The sequence below is a fragment of the Chironomus tepperi genome, unplaced genomic scaffold (genome assembly GCF_022539635.2).
Source record: "Chironomus tepperi strain 1889 unplaced genomic scaffold, CSIRO-AGI_Ctep_v1 contig_309, whole genome shotgun sequence".
NCBI lineage: Eukaryota > Metazoa > Arthropoda > Insecta > Diptera > Chironomidae > Chironomus > Chironomus tepperi.
Window position 1 is genome coordinate 2,210,696 of NW_027226431.1, and position 22,948 is coordinate 2,233,643.

Sequence of the window (22,948 nt, forward strand, 5' to 3'; positions counted from 1 at the left end):
CTTAAAGTGAATATTTATTTAAATAACTATATTTTTATTCTCTTCATTGCATTTCATTAGCGCCAGAACTTAGGTCTAAAAGACATGAGTAGATTTTTTTCAATTATGAAAATGAGATTTGTTACTTAAAAGAAAGAAGAATAATAAAGAAAATACTGTTAAAAAAAATTAAACTTTTTTTTCTTATCTATGTCTTGTTATTGACATGTTAAACATTATTTAACATTTATTTATAGTTTATAGTTTTGGTAGTTGACATGTAGTTCATAATCGATAAGATCTCATGTATTTCTAATTGATAAGAGCATAATTAAAACTAAAGGCATATCGTTGTGTATGTGTTTGCATGTTTAGTAATGTTTACAAAAATGACCAATCAAATTAAAAGTCTTTGATAGTTGAGTTGTAATTTATAATGTTGAACAAATCAGTTGCAGCTTTAACAATGTTCTTTTTTTTCAGCCAAACTTTAATTTCAAAGTTGAACAATTTTTTAGATCAACACAAATCTAGTGATAAATTTGAACACATAATCCTTAGTTATAATTGAACAATTTTATTAAAACTCGATGTCAACAGCTGATTCCGAGTTTTTCCATCCGCAATTCAATAACCTCACATAATTCTTTAATCCTAATAAAAATTTCATCATTCTGACTCATATGAATATGTAATAACTCCAATAACCGCATTCCAGTGAAAATTCGATCAAAATTCAGGTTGGCATGTGCGAAGGATTTTTCTATTATTGGAATAACTAAAAGCTGTAATTCATCTTTCCGACCTTTACGAGCATTCCATAGACTAAAGTTTATAATAAATCTTAAACATGCTTCAGTATTCATTTCAATAGATTGAATTGATATGGCTTCGATATAAATATTTTTGCATTCGTCATAGTCAACAACACAATCAAGCTTTGTATCTAAATATATATCCATACAAAGTGCATAAAACCAAATTTTTGCATTTTCATCATTGTTATTGAATTTGATTGAATAATGCAATTCTTGTAGTAGTTTGTAGCAATCTTCAATGCAAAATGACTTCAAATATAATATAAATAAAGATGGAATAATATTCAAAAGAGCTTCGTGATTGCCTAGATTGTAGCACATTTTCTTTGCAAATTCACCAATTTTGATAGCAAATTTAATATTTTGTCGATAAATCCTAAAGAAAATTACATTATTAACATATTAAGGGGTGCTTATGCATAATACATACTGATGCTCCATAACAGCCGTGTAAAGATTTACAATTTTTTCGAGACATTCCTTATCGATATTCTGACATAAAATTGAGTCAAATAGTTCACTGAAAATTTTCATGTCAAATGATTTTATGCTGGAATTGGCTTCGGAATTAAGAAAATTTGTGAAACAGGTCACTAATGACGCAATCTTCCGTTCCGATTTTAAAGCATCTTTCAATGCCCAAACTGCTGCTAATGTTGCCAGCTTCGGTTGATTTGATTTTGTGAAAAAGTTGTACAAATTTTGCAATAAAAGTGAACATTCGTTGATGATCATTATCTGTAGTCTTGTAAATTGTGATGTTTGACTATGATTCAGTAGATATTTGATTCTTTCAATTAGATAAAGCTGCTTGATTTTGGCTTTAAAATTGCTGTTAATAAAGATCATTCATCTAATATTTAAGTGCTCAAAAAAGGTTGCATGAAAACTTACAATTTCTTTGGAAATGAAATTTTGAAGATACCACAAGCGTCATAATACCATTCAAGGGCTTTTCCATTTTCTTCTATATTTTCCAAGCACTTTCCTTTAAGACTGTAAGCTCTTCCCCGCAAATACGTTGTAAACATAAAATTATCTTTTTGGAAAATGGATTCATCCTAATTGCCAATAAATGGAATAGCTACAATGTTATGAATTATACAAAAAGTATCAAGCTTACATTCAATAATTCAAGTGTTAAATCCAAAGAATGCATCGCAGTTGGAATGTTTCCAGTTTTGATGCTCAAATCAGCCGACACAATTTGTGAGAATATTTTTTTTGTGATCAAATCTTTCCCTTGACAATGTCTAACTACATCATCGAAGGCATTATGAAGCAAAAACCTGCATTTACAATTGCGATATTCGTAGTTCATATAGTTCAAAACAATAGATTGTCGTCTCCTTGGGATGTCATTACATTGATTTGTTATTGATGGAAGTACTGCCTTTAAAACTTTTTCTTTCATTTCAGACTTTTTGCAATCTTCTTTGACAATTCCATCGCGGAAACTGAATTTGATTTCATCAATAATTTCAAACCGTTGGCGATTACAGGATACACATTTTGTAGTCTTTTGACATAAATAGCTTATGCACTTTCTATGGTACTCAATTCGCTGTTTTTCTGTCAACGTATCATAGACATAATTCCGAAATGATTCATCATGGAATGTCATGTAGGTGCAATTTGAGTATTTCGGTAAATCCCGACACGACTCAAATATTTTGACATTTTTACATCCACAAATGCTTGCTTCCTTTTCATCATTCGGAAGTGATGCACAAAAGAGAATATTTAGTTTAAAAAGCTTCAGAATAGTCTTACCAACATGTCGATAATCAATTTTTGTTATTAAATAATTTAATTGCTTCCTGTAGAATTTAGGACCAATTACAGAAGCACATTTACAAATCATTTGATCATAAGATGATAATGTGTCATAGACCATCAACTTGTTATTTTTATATCCGACAATATAATCTTTTTCACATAACACACCTTCAATTACAGCAACATTTATTACTCTATCATCCTGACGTGAATCTTTTATTGGCGATGGTATATCGAAGAAATCACTTTTGTCATTATTTAATTCATTCTTCATAATCATTCCATCATTGACGGCTTGTAAATACAATGAAGTTTTAATTTTCAATTTTCCTGTGTATAATAATATTTTGGCACATGTTTCAATCCATCCTGCATTCCCATTGCTATTTTTATGTATGAAACGCTCAAATTCTATTGGAATTGCTGAAACGTTAAGGCTTTGACATGCAATATCCTTTTGAAATGTTTTATCAATAGGCTTAAGATTGTATTGCGTGACATGTTCATTTTTGATAAATTTTCCATGCTGTAAAGTCCATTTCTTATGATTCTTTCCAATTGCAAGTATCACGAATATTGTCTGCGACATTATAATGGAATTTATAAATTTTAGTGAATGTAAATCAATATAATCCGCATCGTCAATCAAAATTATCCAAAAGTTCTTTAGACTTTTGCATAAAATGGCAATCATTTGTTTTTGGATTTCTGTTTTCTCTGTTTCATTCAAGTCAATTCCAACATTGTTATTATCGAAATTCGTGTCGATTATTTCATTAAATAAATATAGGTATTTATGGATATTTAAATGCAGGAATTTCTTCGTAATTGTGTTTTTAAGTTCGTCCTCGCTGCCGTATTCAGTCTCAATAAATTTTGTGATGCAATGTTTTAAGGTCCAGAAAGGCGTAGACGAATGCTTTGTATTTAGGGAAAGCTTCATGCATTTAATGTCTTGCTCCATAAAGTCTCGATATAAATAATTTATAACTCTGGTTCTTCCTTCACCATTTTCACCTTTTATCACTAAACAGAATTTCACAGATGATGGCATATGGCTGCATTTGTTATATTGAGTAATAGCTTTTACTAGTAATTTGTTAGCTGATTCCAATAATTCATCTTTTCCAACCAAAACTTCATAGTTCATATCAACAAGGTCATTATCAGAACAATCGCCATCCAAAAATTCATATACAGTTATGGCTTCGCTAATTCCCTTTAAGCTTTTTTTCGGAAGTAGCTTAAAGTATCTCAACTTTATTTTACTCTCAATTAAAGTCACTTGATCACAGCTAACAACATTAGGATATGCCATCATCAATCTAGCCGCTCTATTAACTGAAACACTGATGACTGAATATTCCCTTCGTAGTGTATGTCCAACAACTCCACAATAACTTTTTCCGGACGTCACTCCAATTGAAACTGCGATAATCTCATCCCATGATTTAAATGTTTGATGCAGTTCATGTGCACATTTTAATCCTATTGCTGATTCGTTTTCATGCTGCATACCTCTCAATCCAAAAATGATAAGGAACATCATGTCTTTATCGAATAACAGGACTTTGTTTAGAACACCTTCATAAGCTTTGACGATTCTGATTGGTATAAAAAATTATCTGATTATTTTAAGCTTTTGGAAGTTTTCACATGAATCATGCGATAAAGAATGTACAAATTCCAGCCGTATTCCTAACAAAAATTTTGTTGCCCCAATAATTCGTACTTACTCGTAAAGCTTCTTATAAATTCTATTGGTGACTGATAAGATTTCTTTTGATCCCTTATATGGAACAATGAAATTAGTAAACACGATGACGACATTTCGCATTTCTGTTAAAGCATCAATGTTATCGCCCATGCTAATAGCATTAAGTAAAGGAGTGATGATAAACCGCCGAAGATCTTTTCTTGTTTCGAGGGATGTAACTGTGCTTATCTTCTGTCTTACTAGATTAGAACAAAATGGTTTTTTCAAGCATCAAGATTAAATAAAGCAGTAACTTACGCGAAAAAAGCTCATTGTGATTAGCGGTCAAACGTATCGCATTATATCCAGGATCCAGTAGAAGATTTGAAATGGAATGAGCTTCAATGGATTTATTTAAATTTTTGTGCATTTCTTGAAAATTCAGTGTTGCTTCATACTGTCTTCGTACACATCCGATAAGTTCCTTAAATCCCGTTATTTTATAGCAACGATTTTCTCTCATAATTTCATATGTATAGAATGACTCTTGAGCATGATGCCATGCCTTCCATGTTATCAGAATATCTCCTGCCATAATAAATTCCTGTAAATCTTTTACTTTCCACACTGGATCTCCAATGATTGCATATTGTGACGAAGATTCATCGCCCATCAATTGAAAATCTACCTCTCCACATGATATCGCTATTTTTACTGTGAGTTAGAAGTAATGGAGATTAGGTAGTATAAATAAAGCTCTTCTACATATCTGAATTACCATTTAAAGTAACGTTGACTTCTGTTAAATAATTTCGACAGTTTTTCTGAATTATGATAGCAGTATCAATGGCATTATGTATGCTATTTTGAATAGACATTGATTTTTCTTTACGGAAAATTGCAATGAATGCATCTCCTGCATATTTTATTATATCGCCATCGTGAGACAAGATCTCTTGAACCATAATACCGAGATAAAAATTTAAAACTGCACTAAGCTTTGATGCTCCATTCTCGAGATTTTGATACTTTTCACTCAATTCCGTGAATCCACTGATGTCGGCAAACAGAACTGCTGCTTCAAATTGTCTAATTTCATAATCTGTTGGATTTAAAAGAACTTCATCTGGAATTAATGATGCAATTTGATAGAATGCTGCATTATCTAGGAAATCTTGTGTGGAACTACGATCAGAATATCTGCTAACACGGTTTAATGTTATGGTATTTCTTGGAAACATCTTGTGACGATTTCCGTAAAAACTTTTTCGACTTGAAAGAGCTTCATTGAATTTTGATGATATCTCATAATCTGAAAAACAGGAAGATGTTAATCGTGTTAATTAAGAATTGATGAATACAGCCACAATACTTACTTAGTTCAAACATGGTGAGGAATTTAAATTTGCTTTAAAATTTTAAAATTGGTTGCTACAATTTTAACGAAATTGAAAAATTTAGAATTTTCGAACTAGTTCTAAGAGATTCATCCAGAGTTGAAAATTACAAATTTAGAACATATCCAAATTACGCAATTCCAAAAATCAAATTAGCATCTCTGGAACAACAACAAAAACCGGCGTTGAGGAAAGAAAATTATTAACAAATAATTTTATTGGGCCTGTCAGTTTGAAATTAACTTTCGACGAGTTCGCATCTAATTTGTAAGTATTCCAGTAACATATCTCAAAAATTCCTAATCAATTTAGCACTTCTCAAGCTGTCAAAATAATCTTGTCGACGTGCTCAAATTTTGCATTAAATTAGCTATTCATGGAATTTCAAGGTCACTTTAAAAGATATTACGCAAATTGTATCTCCATTACTTATCATTTATTTATTCTGAATTTCAATTACACAATGTTTAATTGTATTCTATTTGTCACTGGATCTCTTTGTCTAGATACAGTATAGGAAATTGATCGATAATTATAAAATAGTATTCTCATTTAAATTAGTTGTGTATTTTATAAAAATCTGAAAACAGGTTTTCCTTCCAATAAAATTTATGAGATTTCGGATTGTATCTTCTTCCCATGTATCTCTAGTACACAACATAACAGTACATTAAAAAAGAATTGAGCATAAAGGGAATGAAAAAAATATAAGACAATAAATATTGACGGAAATTGTTAATGTAGCCTCAATTCGTTGTACAATTTTGTGTGAGAGAGAAAAGATCATTCGCGAACGATTTGTTGTTGCTTTTTGCTTCGCGTGTTATTCATTCATATTCTTTTCTTTATTTTGGATATTTTAAATCTCATTAAGGTTTGAGAAAAATGGCACCAGCATTACAGAAACCAGCTCCAGCATTTAAGGCAACCGCCGTAGTTGACGGAAGTTTCAAGGAAATCTCATTGGCTGATTTTAAGGGCAAATACCTTGTATTGTTCTTCTATCCATTAGACTTGTAAGTATCTATAATCTTTAATTATTTTTTTTACTGTGCCACTGAGATATCGGGGGATTTGAAATTTTGTAGAAGCTTATCATCCAAAATTTTGTGCGTTTGATAAGAAATGTCTACGATCTTATTAATTAGATATGGCTAGATGTTTCTTATCGATTTCAATTATGACGTGACAATGTTCACGAAACTAAGACAAATAAACAGAATAACCGGTGATAGATGAAATGAGTGGCACACAGAAATAAATAAATAAGAAGAAAATGTGACAAGGAACAATTCTAATCTTTTTACATAATTTCAGTACATTTGTCTGCCCAACTGAAATTATTGCATTCTCTGAACGCGTCCAAGAATTCCGTGCCATTAATTGCGAAGTTGTTGGCGTTTCAACTGGTGAGTGTCATTGAGTAGGAGTGATTCACATATAGTTATCTAATATTTTGGCTTATTTCCATATTCAATAGATTCTCATTTTACTCACTTGGCATGGATCAACACACCACGTAAACAAGGAGGCTTAGGAAACATCCAATATCCATTGTTGGCTGATAAGTCAATGCAAGTTTCACGTGATTATGGTGTTTTGGATGAAGAATCTGGAATTCCATTCCGTGGATTGTTCATTATTGATGGAAAGTCAAACCTTCGTCAAATCACAATGAACGATTTGCCAGTTGGACGCAGTGTTGATGAAACCTTACGTCTCGTTCAAGCTTTCCAATATACTGATGAGCATGGTGAAGTTTGCCCAGCAAACTGGAACCCAAAAACAAACAGCGCCACCATGGTTCCAGATCCAACTCGCTCAAAGGATTATTTCGGCTCTGTTAATTAAGATCGAGGATAAATCTTCTTTTGATCCAAATTATACATCTTTTCTTAACACTTTATATGCAATTCGTACACTCCCTTAATATAATACAGGCAACTTTCGATGTCGAAGTAAAACACCTTTTGTTGAATCTATCATATAGAAACTGTACTGAGTCAGTATTCCACTGAAATTTTAATAAAGAGGAACAACATAATTTCTTTTAAAAAATTCATGACTTCCCATCATTAGTGAACTGGATTTGTTTCAGCATTTAGGCTACTGATGACGAGTTGAAATATGCGGATGTCAATATAAATTTATTATGATTCAACGAATTTTTAAAATTTGAATTAATTTCAATTAATTGTCAATCATTTTTCGCGGGAATTAAAATCAAAAGTTAATTGCATTAAATATACTGATTTTTTTACAAATTTTAATGTAATTTTATACTGAATTACGCTAGGAATTATAATTATAATTGAATCTAGAATATAATTTGAAATAATTGTCTCATTAACAAGAAAAACGTGCAAAAAATATTAACTAAATTAATATTTCCTAAGGTTATACATATCAGAGATCCTGAAACCTGAATCACTTCACAATGGACATCCAAGAATCTGTAATAACTTCAAATAATGCAAATTCGGAACATCAGAATCAACAACATGTCAACAAGTTTTGCCAAAACTTAATAAGCAGCAACCAAGTTCATTCCGTTCATCTACAACAAGAAGGCGAATATTTAAATGTAAATATTAAGATCAAAATCAATCCAGCACAAATTCAACAAGATAATGTTCAAATTCAGAACAATGTCATTCGAGAACATGATTTAAGACAAGAAATACCGACTACTTCCACACAACTTGCTGACAATTCATTAAACATTATTAAACAAAATACTATCATGGAACATTCAGACAATCAAATTAACGATTCAATATCTTATGAAAGATTTAAGGAACAGCTAGTTACGCCGAAGAAAAATTGTAACAACAATTATCCGGCATTAATGAGCACGGTCAATAATCGTCCAATTACACCAAATAAAATCATCCAACAAGATGAAATGAAGAACAAACTAAAATTTCCGGAAAATAAAGTTGCAAGAATGTTGGTGATTTTGGAAAGTGGCGAGCAAAGATTAATAACTTTTACATCACCAAAAGAAACGTGCACAGTTAAGGACCTTCTCGATCAAGTTGGAATAGAAGTTAAAGATGACAGTGTGATTGATTGTTTTGAGAATCCTGGATCTGAAATTGATTATGTTGTAAAAATTGGAAATTTTAAGGAAATACACCTAAAAGAGTTAATTGAAGGTGCCGAAAATCATGTCCGTCAACAAAAATCTCCAAAATCGACAAAAATTTTGCCATCTTTGAAATCCTTTGAAGGATACTACACGGTGTGCAGTGCTTGTGGATTTCATGGACTGGATCTTGATAAGTGTGATCGTTGTTGTAGAATTTATGGGGACGAGGAACGCATTATTGAAATTCCGTAATATTGAAAGTTACAGTCATATTTTAAAGAAAAATATTAATAAAATGTAGAGACTTTACTAATACCTAAGCTTTTATTTATTTAAAAACATGTTAGAACATGCTAAGTACTCGCAGTGCGTTGTTTCTTCAACTTAGAGTGAAAAAATCCAGTAGTGATTTGATAAAGCTAGCAGTAGTGTCTATAAAGTATTATTTTTAATACCTAAATCTTTTTGAGGATTAAGTTTACTTAAAGTCCGTTTTCATTACGTCGAATGTCACATTTTCAAGACATGGCACAGTTTGATTCAAAAATTGCTAACCGGATGCCTGTAAAAAGTCCTTATACGCCTGAAATTTGTTACGGGATAGATCATAAAATGATTAGTCATAAAGGAAACGAGGCAAGGATGTTGGTCATACTAGAAAATGGCGAACAAAGATTAATCACATTCTTAACACCTTCATCAAGTGATCCTCCTTGCACATTGCGTGAGATTCTTAATCTTCTTAGCATTAAAGTACATGCTGAAGATAAAGTCAATTGCATTGAAATTTCTGAATCAGAAATTAATTATATTGTAAAAATTGGGACTATTGAATATCAAGATATCACAGAATATATAAAATCTGCAGAGAAACATCTAAGTCCACAAAAAGGAACCCAGCAACAAGTTGATGAGATTAAACCGCCGTCTCAGAAACCCGGTAGAATTACTTATAACGTTACTGTGTGCGACTTTTGTGGAATGAGTGAAACTGACTTTAAGAAATGTTTTAGATGTAACTGAATTTTACCTCAAAGAAGTTCAAATGAAAAATTTCCAATTATTGGATTGAAAATTAGTGTTAAAAATCTCAGGCTTAATTAAATCGCAGGATTTAAATTAAATCTCAAGATTAAAAAATGGATTGCTACTGAAATTTAAACCTGATGGAGGAGGAAGGCTATGGCAATGATGTAAGAAAGTTAATTAAGCTAATTAATAATGATAATGACATTTAAAAAAATAATCATGAATGAATCGGACACTTGTGCCTTATCACCATGACAAACATAAAGTGACCTTAGAATTTTCAGGTTCAAAAAATATTTCAAATAAATTAAGTCATGCATACTTTGTTCTAAACAGTTATTACGAGAAACATACGTTAGAATGTCCAATAAAAATAGACAAAACATTAACGACTATGGATAATACGACATTAAGGTCTAATTAACAGACTTAAGCCAAAACTAAAATCATCCAGTGATCCATGTAATCTGTAAATGAAGGCTTTGAAAGCTTATCACATATATAATTGAGTAGTACTACTTTTTGAAAGCTTAATAGGACTACGCGATTCAAAAAAAACTAATACATGAAAGAAAATAATAGCGCACACATACTATTACAAAAAATACACAGCTACGGACACATTTTCTCTTTTGAGAATTTTAAAAGGAAAAAAAAATTATATATTTTGGAAAATAGAAGAATAAGTTGACTTCTACTGAACTTTGACGACTAATTGTTTTAAAATATCCTTTTTAAAAGGATTATTAATAGTTTAAAGTTTAGTTTTGTAAGAAAGTGGACAGTAAAACCGAGTTTTTTTACTATAAAAAATTAAATTTCATTGTTTGAAGAAAAAAATTTGAAGCATCAACAGAATTTTAATATTACAAAATCATTAATCGAATTAAATAGTAGTTAGGAAAGTTATATGCTGGATTTAGAAAATCTCAATTATGGATCAGCAGGTTTTTTCAAGTGGTTTTGGTGCAATCAGATTAGTGCATCAGACTGTAGACGATCAACAGAATTTTATAATGGCAGACGATAATAATCAGCAACATATCGTTTATTCGCCAGTTAAAACTAATGAAATGCCACAAATGCAGCAACAGCAACAACATCCAGCTCAATTTATATCACAGGATGATTCAATGGGAAATCAATATTTAATTCAACAAACATCCAGTCCACAACAAGTTTTTTATACGAATATTTCGCCAGCGAATCAAAATACTAATCGAATTGTTCAGCAAGTAATTAATCCTAATCTCATGCAACAACAGAATCAACCGAAGGTACGTATAATTAAATATTTAAAAAAAAATCACAATAATTAATTTGTTTACTGGATGTTATAGCAACTTGTTCTTCAAACCCCACAAAAAGTGGTTGTCCAAAGAGCTCCGGAAATGATACAAAATAATACGAATTTAACTCAATTGGTAGATCAACAAAATCAACAAACTATGCAGTACAATTTCCAACAAAATCCAGTTGATCAAAATCATCAGATAATTATTCATCAACAACCAAATCAGATGAAACAAACTATTTATCCACAGCAAGGAGGACAGATACTAACTCCGCAGCCTCAATATATACAATTACAACCAATTCAAACGCAAAATACAATTGTACAACAAGGAACAAAAATTATAATGCAAAATAATAGTCCTTTGAGGTATAGCATTGTGCAACAAAAGCCTCCTCAACAGATGCAACAAATTCAAAATCAACAAGGACAAATTATGCAAATCCAACAAGCTCAAAATGACCAATCGCCAAAATTTCGTCCACGAGTCTCATTTCCTCCAATGCGAATAACTAGAACAATAAATACACCGCAGATGCAAGTTCAGCCATCTCAACAACAACAACAAACTCCTAGACCAAGGGCTCAACCAAGAATAGCCACACCAAGGCTTATTCGTCCTGTTGCCCAAAGTCCTTTACAGCAACAAAATACACCCCAAAATTCTCCTCAATCTGCACGATTAATCCAAACGAATCGATTGACACCGAATGTTAATAATGGACAGCAGCAGCAACAACAGCAATTTATTTTAGTCCAACAAGAAGGCCAACATTATCTCGTTAGTCAACCAATGAATTCGGGTCAAAATCAAGCTCAAATTACTGGATCTCCTAATCAGCAGCTTGTGAGAACAATTGTTAAGCAATCCCCCCACCAACAAAATAATCAGCAAAATGTCAATGCCAATCAGAATTTTCAAATGCAAAATGATGAAAGTCAAGAGCAAAATTCTAATCAGACAGAACAAGTAGCACCAACTACTTCCACATTAATACGGAAAGAAGGTGATTGTGATGATTTAGAAGACTCAATTACAGCTACAGCTATTTCTAAAGGAAATCAACAGTCTGGAAATCAAATGAATAATTCCATGTCAAATGAAAACTTTAGAAGACAATCAGTTCCTCAACAACAGACACCACAAAGAGTTGGAATTGTTCGTCCAATGATGACAAATCAAGGCATGGCAATTAATCGTCTTCCAGTCCAAAGAAGTCCATCTTTACAAATAATACGCCAAAGAACGCCACCACGTCCACCATTTCAGCAACAGCATGGAATAAGGCACGAGTTAGGGATCAATGAAAGGGAAAGTGCAAAAATGTTGGTGATTTTGGACAATGGTGAGCAGAGATTAATTACATTTACGCTGCCAAGAGAAACATGTACAGTTCAGGAACTTCTTGATCAAGTTGGAATAGAAATTGGTGCTGAAAGTAATATTGAATGCATTGAAAATCCTGGATCTGAAATTGACTATATTGTAAAAGTCGGGAATTTTGGATCTCGTGATACAACAGAAATGACAAAAGCTGCTGAAAATCATATCAGACAACAAGCTGCTCAACAGAAAATGACTGCATCACAGCAAAAGACAACAGCACAGCAACAAGTTAATGAGCCTACAAAAAGTCCAGAACCAACGGCAAAATTACCACCACCAAAATACGTTGAAGGATTTTATGCTGTTTGCAGTGCATGTGGATTTTCTGGATCTGATCATGCTAAATGTGAACGTTGTCATCGAATTTTCACAGAAGATGTTAAAACTGTTCGTATGCCATCACAAATAGCACCAAATACAAAAATTTCTCTTATTGCTGGTCCGCCACAACAAAAGCTTAGCATTATTAAAGCAAGTCATGATCGAAAAGATCAAATTGAAGCAATTCAGAAAAAGCATCAATTGGCTGCAGCTGAAGCACATAGAAAACAAATAAGTGGTCGCGGACGAGGTGGTCTTCATCATCTTGGTAATCCAGGTTTAATGGCAGTTAGAGGACGCGGTCGGGCTCCAAGAAAACCAATTCATCATGAAATTGTAACTTTAAGTAGTGACGATGAAACTGATTCGGACGGAACTAAATCACACAATTCAAAAAGTTCTGGTGATAAAAAAGGCGATCAGGAGACTCCCAAAAAGGCTTTTGAACCTGAGATTGAAGATGATGTAGTTCCAAGTGAGTATTTTTGTGTCCAATAATGGCTTTAAAATTAACGATTTTTTAAAATTTGAAATGATTTCGTAGTCCCCAAAAAACATAACCTTTGAAAAAAAAATTGTAGAAAAAATACAATTTTAAAAAGTTATAATTTTAAAAGATTTTAATAGACTAATCATCCAGTAATGGATGAATTCGGTAAGATAACATTAGAAGCCAGTTGTGATTTCTACTCTCTTAACATAAATGATTAAATTGATAGATAAATTCAAGCAAAAAGTTTTGAATTTTGTGCAAAGGAAAACAACGAAGAAAATTTGCGGTAGAAATCGTATTTATTAACTAATTATATCCTGTTTTTATGCATTGCTCACATTGTAGATGATTTTATACGATTGGACGTGACTGAGTTCCAGGAGGGAGAGGATAAATTGGAAACTTCTTTGACATGCAGAACAATCAGAATTGGATCTTATAAATTTGAAACAAAAGAACCGGTAAGGCATTGCTGATTTGGTTGACTTATTGGACACGTTAATCAATGTATTTATCTTAATTCAGATCGCCATTACATCAAAAGGAATCAAAATTGTAGCACCATCTGTAAAAGACGTAAATGACCTTACAGTTCTTAACATCCAGCACTCAGAAATTGTCAAACTTGTTATGCATTTTAGCAAGCAATTGTCAATAATTTTCGTCTATACGAAACCATCTTGTGGTCGATTTATTGTTGATCAATTGTCAATGACTCAAGTTAATGATAAATGTAAGCTTATAAACTATTTATTTTTGTTAATTATACTAAAATTTGATTTTCATTTATAGCTCCATATTATTCACCACTATCGAGGAATGAGACGCAAAAGAAAATCATCTTCCTTACTGAAAATGTATCGGAAGATACAAAGAATGCGCTTAAAGCTATATTTAAGGATAATAGACTCGAAGAGATCAGCAATAGGGATGCAAATGAAATGCTCGTTCGATCTACTGGGATTCCATTAACTGGAGCTGTGACAAATCAAAATCCAATTGCAGAATCGAATTCGTAAGTATTTTGAACTGCATTTTTGACTAGTTGGCTTGGTCAATCATTAATTAAAGCATCAAGTTCCTCGATAACACGATTGTCAACATTTTTTTAATTAAATTAATCTTATTCACAGAAATAATACACAAGATGGAGGAGAGCTGCAGAAATTAATGACATACCCACGAGGTCGCGGAGGAATTACGATAACAGTCTATGATTATTTATGTCTTGGGAGTGATAATTATTTGAATGATGTGATTATAGATTTCTATTTAAAATACACACATACAGAGCTGCTTACGAAAGAGCAACAGCAAAAGACTCATATATTCAGTACATTCTTTTATAAAAGGCTCACAACAATGACAAAAGATCAGAGAACATTGACAGCGGCACAAAAACGTCATCAGCGAGTTCAATCGTGGACGAAAAATGTTAATTTATTTGAAAAAGATTTCATTATTATTCCAATTAATGAGCAATCACATTGGTTCCTCGCCATCATCTGTTTTCCTAATTTAACTGAACCTCATACGATGGATACAAATCAGCCGATTAAACTCACATTTAATCAAAAGAAACCTAGTAAGTTCTATATCCATTCATTCGATTTTTAACAATTTTAACATTATTTTTTTGAAAACTTTAGAAAAGAAATTGCCAGTTCAAATAGGAAGTACCACAATTACACCATTGAGTAAGAAAGATGATTCAATAGAGGTACATGATGATCAGGCAAGTGAGCGTGATGAAGCAGAAGGTGATGATAGTGAATTAGGAAGTAATGTAGATAGCGAGGAGGAGGAAGTTATTGATAAAGGGCAACCAGTGAAAGTGTAAGTTCAATTTTATGTCAGAGATTTTCATTTTAATAATCCTTTATATTTTCATTACAGACCGTGTATATTAATTTTTGATTCTCTTGGTGGCACATCACGAGCGAGGGTAGTGGCAACGTTAAGGGATTATTTGACATGTGAATATAAAGCCAAATATCCAAATTCACCGCCAAGGCAGTACACAAAACCTAATATGCTAGGATGTCTAGTAAAAGTTCCACAGCAACAAAACTTTACAGATTGTGGACTCTTCCTCTTACAATATGTTGAGCAATTCTTCAAAGATCCACTAAAAGATTTTAGAATTCCAATCAAGACTTTATCAAAATGGTTCCATCAAGATATTGTGACGAGAAAGCGCGAAGATGTTGCAAATTTAATTAAGACTTTAATGAAACGTGAGGGATTTGCTGAAGTTGATATTCCAAATATTGATTTTCCAACAAAAGATGGTAAAATATTGGAAGTAGCAGAGAGTCAACCAGAAAATAATGCAACAATGGAAGATGCATTTGAAGATCCAGATTATACACCAAGTGAAGAGGATCAAAAAGATAATAGTAGTCAAGAAGAAATTACTAAAAAAGTCTATCTACCATCAAAAAAGAGAATCCTCGATACTAAAAATGACAGTAATGGTGAATGCTCTGCAACAAAAAATCCTAAAATAATAAACAAAAATAAAGTTTAATTTACTTTAAATAAGTTCTACAACTCAAATTTGTAAAAATTAACAAAATCCGGTTGTTTCCCTTAATCCATTGCTCTCGTTTAACTCTTTATGAAATAATTTTGTGTAACATCCAGAATTTATATGTGAGCTTTTAAAAAAATGTCCATACATGAAGAATATACGATGTTTAAGACACATACATGAAATAATCTTGGAATCTATACATGAAAAGGGAAAAAAAAATATTTTAAATTTATTATCAATTAAAGAATAATATTCTCAATGGATTTAACTATTAATCATGATTATTTTAGCAATAATAAAACAATTTCATTATAAAGAACTAAAATCATTGCTGTTTTCATTCATAATTTTGTAAATTGTGCAATTCTTCTATACACAAGAAATTCGTCTATACATGAAATAATTATTTTTGTTCAACTTCTATACATGAAATGTTTTCTTTATAATTCTTCTATACATGAACATTTTATGTCTATACATGAACAATTTTCTTCTATACATGAAATAAAGTGAGGTTAAATTCTCCAGACTTAGAGCACTTACACAATTACACAACCTGTGTGTTTATTTGACTAAATTTGTTACCTAAAACTTTTTTGACAATTGTTTTCAAAAAAAAAAGTTCAACATTTTAGGCAGAAGCTCAAGGCGATGGAATGACTCAATATGTGAGTTTGTGATAACATTACACAAATCGGAAGTATTTTTACTTGACAAATATGTAATCTAATTAATTATTTATTTTAGCTCAAATTAAAAAGTTGCAACTAATTAACTTGATGCATCGAGGCTGACTAGATTTTTGTGACTTTTTTTAACTTGGATTAATTTGAATAGTTCTTTAATTTATTTCAATGACTCTTAAATCATCCAAAAAAAAATTGTTGTCCACTGCTTTAAAAATAAACAAGATGTGCAGCCTTTTTATGTCTTGTGAAATAAGCTTCAAATTAAGGGCTTTTAAAAGCGCTTTAAAACTTATGATATGGAATATTGTTGCTTGAATCCACGCAAGTAAGCAAGGCATCACTATTGGAATGAGTTAATATTAAAGCGCATTTTTTGCAATTCCTTTTCTAAAAGAGAACGTTTTTTTTTTAATTTAATATTCTAACGGTTTTTTAGAATTTAAATTTTTGAAAGCGACGCTTTAAAAAATGCGTTTGTTTTTGAAGCCATTGATGCTAATAAAGAAAACGTTATAATTCAGCTTTTCCAAAGTAATTTTTTATTTTTGAAAAAGAAAAAAAATTAAATTTTTGAAAACCGTTGAAATTTCAAAATTTAGACAAACAGCAAATTTTTTTAAATTTTTGACCGGTAAATTTCTGAAAATCAACATTTTTTTTTAAAATTTTGGAAACCGTTAAAATTTTCAAAGAACTAAAAAAAACGAGAAAGATTCAATACAAAATAAGAAATGACAGTCATGCAAAGTGAACAAGCGTTAGCACATTAGCATGGTAATTTCATAGAACTACACGGAATTAAAACAACAAAAAGTAGATTAATAATTTTTGAGATTTTTTGAAACTTGATTTATTTCTTGCCATTTTTTTTACATGAATTAGTAAATCTTCAATCATGTTTTTAAAACGAATAAAATTTGAAAACATTTTTTTTCCTTTAAACTTCTTACAAGTTTAGAAAATAAATTTATTATCATGTTTAATAAACTAATGTATGCGACAAAAAAAAAGAATCATTCTTTCCATTCCTTGATGACACTCTAAAATTAAACAATATCAATAGTATCCGTGGAATGCACGGACATTAACTTTTTTAAATAAAAAAAGTTTATTCTTTCCATAATTTCATTTCTATACTGCCTGTGTGTGTTAATGATAATTTGACTCGAGTGTGTATGATTTAATAGAATGCATGTTTTATGGCGCGACATTTCGCACAATTTTTTAATTATAATTATTTCATTCACTTTGAGATTTGAATATTAATGCGATTTAATTGAAGAATTGAAAAAATGTTTTGAAAAGCCATTTGAAAATACGGATATACGACTGTTAGCTATAGACAGTTACATTATGTTTCTCGATTTATTATATTTTGAGTACGGCTAAATTTAAAGCAAAAATAGTAAAAATGATGAATAACTGAAGAATATTTTTTTTTTTGTTTTAAATATTTTGATAAAAATTAGAAAGAATAATAAAGCTTAGGAGCTCAACTTTTTAATGCCACGAAATTCAGCAAATTGCATTAATTAGTCCATCATTGGACTTGGAGGTTGAACAAAAGCTGAAATGTTACCGCTACTCTGTGATGGTAAAGTGGAACTACTTGATGAGCTAATTGAATTGTTTAAAGACGATAAGCTTACATTGCTTCCTGAATTCGCACCACTATTATTATTGTTAATATTAAAGTTGTTGTTATTTTGTGAGTGATGACTTGGAATTATCGATGATGAGAGTACGTTTGGTGCTGAGGTATTTAAGCCGATGTTTGGCAGTGGAATAGCTGGCTTTATAAAACGTTCACGACGTCCCTGCAATAATAAAAAGTGTCAATAATTAATTGATAATCTCATTATAAATTTTCTGAAAAAGCGCATTAATTTAACGGATTTTTGAGATTTAAAATGTTAAGCAATTTTATGAAATACAAAAAAAATTTAACGGTTTTGTAAAATTCAAATCAAAAATTTGAACTGAACAAAACGAAGTGGATTACTGAATTGACATTTTAATCCATAGATTTATTTTTAATCTAACGCCTAATTCAATCAAACTTTTAAACTTGTGACTCAAGAACATAGAAACAGTATTCAAAATTCTGTTTATCTATCAAAAATTCCCTTGAAAATCCCCTTACCTAACAATAATCTCTTAACCCAATTGCAAAAGATATGCAATGCGCTAAAAACTTCGATAACTTTCACGAATGACTAATTCTTAAAATAATGCGCCTATGAAAAAGTAATGATTACAAAACAGAATATTTACCAATAATTGAGCACCACAACGATTGCAATAATAGCAGCGAGTTGGTGACAATGGGCGACTACTAGATGGACTATGAACAGGAACTGGAGAACTTATTGTTCGTGTTCGGGCAAATCCGACATTTTCATTGAAAATGCGTTCCTCTTCCATTTCTAATGAGCTTTCAGACTCAGACAAATGACGACACAATTCCTCGCGACGCTCAACCTCAAGTTGCAATTTACGCTGCAGACGCATATTCTCCTCGCGAATATGACGTTCTTCAATTTGATAATGTTGTGTCTTCTCGAGATTTTCTCTTTCAGCTGCGGCCAAATTATTACGCAATCGTTCAACCTCGGAACGCAATGTTTGAATATGTGTAGTTAATGCAGTTGCTTCATCACCATTTGAGTTTTGTTGTATTGTTTTCTGGATTATGTGCGCTGGCTCTGTTGGCTGATCTAAACGTATTTGTAATGAACGTTTTTCAGCTTCTAACTTATCCATACGTTTCCATAACTTGTTGACTAATGCTTCTTGCTCCTGCTCTAATGTATTTTCCAATTCAACCATCTCGCGACGCAATTGCTCGAGATTTGTCTGCTTTGCTAATGTCTCAGCTTCAAGCTTTTCAATCTTACGCATCAACTTATTAACTAAACATTCTTGCTCTTGTTCGAGTGTTAATTCCAATTTACATTTTTCTTGTCGTAACTGATCCAATTTACGTGAAAGATCATTCGTTAAACATTCTTCTTCCCTTTCATAATGATGTGCGAGTGTTTCTTTTTCTTTCTTTAATGCCTGAATTTTCTTCAACAATGTATTTGATATATATTCTTCCTCTTGTTCTGCCTTTGCTTGTATATTCACAGATGCTTGTCTCAATGACTTATTCTCTTCTTGTAATTGCTTTACGCGAATCTTATATGTATCCAGTTCTACTTTTAACACTTTATTTTGTTGATTAAGGCTATCTATTCGTTTCTGTAACTGTTCTCGTGACACTGGCGATGGTGGTGCCATTGAATTATTGAGTGACATACCATCAAGTGATTCCGATTCACAAATTGAATTATCCATAGCTAAAATACGATCGTAATGATCAGTTTTGTTGATTTCCTACAAATAAAGACAAAAGACAAAAAATAAAGTTGTATAAACATAAGCCAGATGATAAGATACAAGGCATCAAAATAAATATTCAAATTTAATCATTTTCGTACAATAAGGTATCATACATGATGCATCATTATTTCACTTTTAGGAATAAGAAGAAACTTTTTTTTTTCAGGGCAATTTATTTCTTTTACGATAAAACATCGATAACAGAAAGCATACAAAAATACACTCATGACTAATTTTGTTGCACCAGTGACATTTGATAGGAAATGGCTATTATAAATTGTTAATTAGAGCATGCATTTTTGGAAATTTTAGGGAATTTTTTGCAATTTTCAATGTGCTTTAATATTTTTACAAACTTTTATAGTTTTTACGTCACTATTAAGTGTAATTTTAGATTTATCAACTTTTTAATTACAATACATACCACTGAGACTATTTTAAAACCGAAACTTTATACTTTTTATTCGTTTTTGTGTATTAAATTAACTTTTTTCATTCAACAAAAAAATTGTAAATATTCAATTTTGATCAAGGGGGTCTCACAGTTGTAAACATTGGTTTATTGAACTTGCTGCTAAATTAAGGTCTCAGGTCATGATTAATTATTGTGATCACTTTGTTTTCTTTTCATATGCCATAGCATAACTACTGATTTTTCTTAGAAGATTAAATTTTGGAATATCGTGTTATATTCGTGAAAATTGATCAAAGTAACCTTTTTTAAGATCAAAAGACCCCCTTGATTCTGATACAACGTCTGCAGTGTGATTCAGGATATTTTATTTATCTGTTAAAAAATTAATCTGTGAGCCACTTGTAAGCTAAGATTTTTAGCTAGTTGTTTGATTATATAGCTAGAAGTGCATTTGTTTAGGATTTACTATTGTTAAATTGATAAATTGCTTTAATTTTCAGAAATATGTTTAGGTGACTTTTGCATAACATTTTGTATTTTTCCATCGGTTATGTTCAAATTTTAAATTCATTTTTAACGTATTTTAATGATTTTGTTTTTTTGGAAAATCATCAACTTTAGGCTTCTTGTGTTGCATATAAGGGTCTCATTAAGCTAATTAATAAGCACGATTTCTCTTTCTATCAATTTTTAAAACCCAATTTCTGCTTCGAATGACGATTTGAAAACTGCTGATTCCAGGCTGTCTGGAAAAGTACTGAAAAGTCATTAAAAGTGAATAAATGCTGACGCTAGCTATATACTGACCCTTGAAAACATTTAGTCTACGTAATTAAATAAACAATAACTTTATTCCGAACTTTCTTTATTAAATCATTTTACAAACTTTTTAACTTATTTAAAATTGACCAAAAATTCAGATCCGATTTATCTTTGTTATCGAAAATTTCTTGGTTCAACAGCACATAGTGATCCTTCCAGTAAATAATGTCGTCAGGAAACGTGTACTTCAGAACAATTGGAGTGTGATTCGAAAACTCAATATTAAGGTTCCATGGCTCATTTCTCTTCATAATCTGTAAATCAGTTCTGTTGAAAATACCAAAAATTTCCGACTCTTTTGCATACATCAGTAAAAGTTTCAAGTTCCTGCAATTCACAATCTCATTGATAACATCGCCCATGAAATGGTGCTCAAACCAGGAAAATGAAATTTTCTCCAGTGTCTTACTATGTCTATGGATAAAGTCCTTAATTAATTCACTATTTATTTTTGATATTGAAAATTCTCTCAAATTTGGAAAGTAAATGCTCTCCATGCTGAGCAGTCGTTGATCAAAATATTCTGGCATGCGTAGAACTTTTAAACTTTTCATTGCCAAACTGATGTGTGGCAGAACTCCATCCCAATTGATGTGTGTATTCTGATTGAATGAGCTTAGATCCAAATGTGTGGCATTACAAAAGTTATTCAGGTACAGTTTAAATCTTAAAGTATTTAAGCCTCTTTGTTTTAAGCTTCCAATGCGTTTATAGGCTGAATATTCTGCATCCACAAATGCTTCTTTTAGGAATGAAACCTTTTGTATGTGGATCTTCTTCTTGAACTTTGAACAGTCTGTCTTAAATTCATGATTATCATTAATCCATTCGTCAATTTCCCTTATCCTTAAAATGCTTATATCACATTCCTTGATTGTGAGATTATTCCAAATAAATTTGTAAATTGTAAATCCACTTGGTGTAGGCAATTCACCAAGCTTTAACACTTGTAAGCTTTTCTTGTGCAGTATCAGAAAGTCAAATAGCTTATCATACTTTCCATACATTCTTAAACCATCTACTGTGAAGCTTTTCAAGCGAAACTTAAATTTGAAGACTTCGGGGAAATAAAAGAAGTTTGCGGATCCCCATTCTCCTAATTTAAGTGATTCAAGTCCATTTTGATTGCTTAATAACTTGATAAAATTACTCGTAGATCCTGATTCAATGAACACTTCCTTTAATGTTGAGATATTATTAATATCCAAAAGATCCAGAACATCATATCCGTAACAATATAAAATTTCAAGTTTTTTCAGTTTAGGCTTTGCTTTGATAAAATTTTCGGGCATGCCTTCAATGAAATACAACCAATGAGCAATCAAGACTTGAAGTGATGTGAGGCTATTTAAGAGCTTTGCTAAAAACGAGGGCTCTAGAGTGCATCCATTCAATTCTAATGTATATACTGTGTTTGGATTAATAAAATCTGTTAAGTTCGCATTTAATCCACACCTGTTTATTTGAATTGAACTATATTTTCTTTTAATTCGATTCAACTTATAGTCATCAACCTTTTCACTGTCAAAATCAAATTTAAATTTTTGGAACAACACTTTCGAGTCAATAATAACGTGATTCCATCTGGAGATCAAAGAAACAATCAGAAATAATTAATAATTCCGTAAAAATGTTTAACAAACCTTTTGCAAACTAAACGACAACTTTTAATAGTCTTTGCACTTAAATTTTCCAAAATAAAGATCAAAATCTCATCAGGAAGAGACTGCAAATTATTTAGTTCCATCTCACAGCTCAATCAAAATTTAAATGAATTTAAAATAATTTTTTTTCGTAAACGAAATTTTCCGATTCCTA

The 22,948-nt window shown here is 31.2% G+C and overlaps 4 protein-coding genes across 4 annotated transcripts; 2 read left to right on the plus strand and 2 right to left on the minus strand.

The window, feature by feature from the left end:
• Positions 1-43: 43 nt before the first annotated feature.
• LOC139092780 (adenylate cyclase type 10-like) lies at positions 44-5,661 on the minus strand. Its single transcript, XM_070643313.1, has 7 exons — positions 5,649-5,661; positions 5,051-5,584; positions 4,591-4,986; positions 4,313-4,532; positions 2,087-4,180; positions 791-1,173; positions 44-75 (listed from the first exon to the last, which is right to left on the minus strand). The coding sequence occupies exons 1-7, from the start codon at positions 5,659-5,661 to the stop codon at positions 44-46; spliced, it is 3,672 nt and encodes a 1,223-aa protein (XP_070499414.1).
• Positions 5,662-5,790: 129 nt separating this feature from the next.
• On the plus strand, positions 5,791-7,727 carry Prx2 (Peroxiredoxin 2). Its single transcript, XM_070643007.1, has 4 exons — positions 5,791-5,936; positions 6,544-6,685; positions 6,987-7,078; positions 7,150-7,727. The coding sequence occupies exons 2-4, from the start codon at positions 6,555-6,557 to the stop codon at positions 7,518-7,520; spliced, it is 594 nt and encodes a 197-aa protein (XP_070499108.1). The 5' UTR covers positions 5,791-5,936; positions 6,544-6,554; the 3' UTR covers positions 7,521-7,727.
• A 239-nt stretch (positions 7,728-7,966) lies between these two features.
• On the plus strand, positions 7,967-16,095 carry LOC139092781 (uncharacterized). Its single transcript, XM_070643315.1, has 10 exons — positions 7,967-9,008; positions 10,531-10,558; positions 10,734-11,066; positions 11,130-13,266; positions 13,630-13,745; positions 13,810-14,017; positions 14,077-14,299; positions 14,418-14,869; positions 14,934-15,120; positions 15,181-16,095. Exons 1-10 carry the CDS (start codon positions 8,107-8,109, stop codon positions 15,812-15,814), a joined length of 5,220 nt encoding a protein of 1,739 aa, XP_070499416.1. The 5' UTR covers positions 7,967-8,106; the 3' UTR covers positions 15,815-16,095.
• Positions 16,096-17,462: 1,367 nt separating this feature from the next.
• Positions 17,463-20,446, minus strand: LOC139092619 (coiled-coil domain-containing protein 6). The gene is made up of 3 exons (XM_070643095.1): positions 20,318-20,446; positions 18,784-19,887; positions 17,463-18,326 (listed from the first exon to the last, which is right to left on the minus strand). Exons 2-3 carry the CDS (start codon positions 19,846-19,848, stop codon positions 18,042-18,044), a joined length of 1,350 nt encoding a protein of 449 aa, XP_070499196.1. The 5' UTR covers positions 19,849-19,887; positions 20,318-20,446; the 3' UTR covers positions 17,463-18,041.
• Positions 20,447-22,948: the final 2,502 nt, after the last annotated feature.

Coding starts and splice junctions, on each gene's coding strand:
- LOC139092780 (XM_070643313.1), bottom strand. Junction 4,987..5,050: donor AGTCAACGTTACTTTAAATG/GTAATTCAGATA, acceptor TCTAACTCACAG/TAAAAATAGCGATATCATGT. Junction 4,181..4,312: donor ATTTATAAGAAGCTTTACGA/GTAAGTACGAAT, acceptor TATACCAATCAG/AATCGTCAAAGCTTATGAAG.
- LOC139092619 (XM_070643095.1), bottom strand. CDS start 19,848: ATGGATAATTCAATTTGTGAATCGGAATCACTTGATGGTATGTCACTC. Junction 18,327..18,783: donor GTTGTGGTGCTCAATTATTG/GTAAATATTCTG, acceptor TTATTATTGCAG/GGACGTCGTGAACGTTTTAT.
- Prx2 (XM_070643007.1), top strand. CDS start 6,555: ATGGCACCAGCATTACAGAAACCAGCTCCAGCATTTAAGGCAACCGCC. Junction 6,686..6,986: donor TTCTTCTATCCATTAGACTT/GTAAGTATCTAT, acceptor ACATAATTTCAG/TACATTTGTCTGCCCAACTG. Junction 7,079..7,149: donor AGTTGTTGGCGTTTCAACTG/GTGAGTGTCATT, acceptor CATATTCAATAG/ATTCTCATTTTACTCACTTG.
- LOC139092781 (XM_070643315.1), top strand. CDS start 8,107: ATGGACATCCAAGAATCTGTAATAACTTCAAATAATGCAAATTCGGAA. Junction 13,746..13,809: donor AATTTGAAACAAAAGAACCG/GTAAGGCATTGC, acceptor ATCTTAATTCAG/ATCGCCATTACATCAAAAGG. Junction 15,121..15,180: donor AAAGGGCAACCAGTGAAAGT/GTAAGTTCAATT, acceptor TTTTCATTACAG/ACCGTGTATATTAATTTTTG.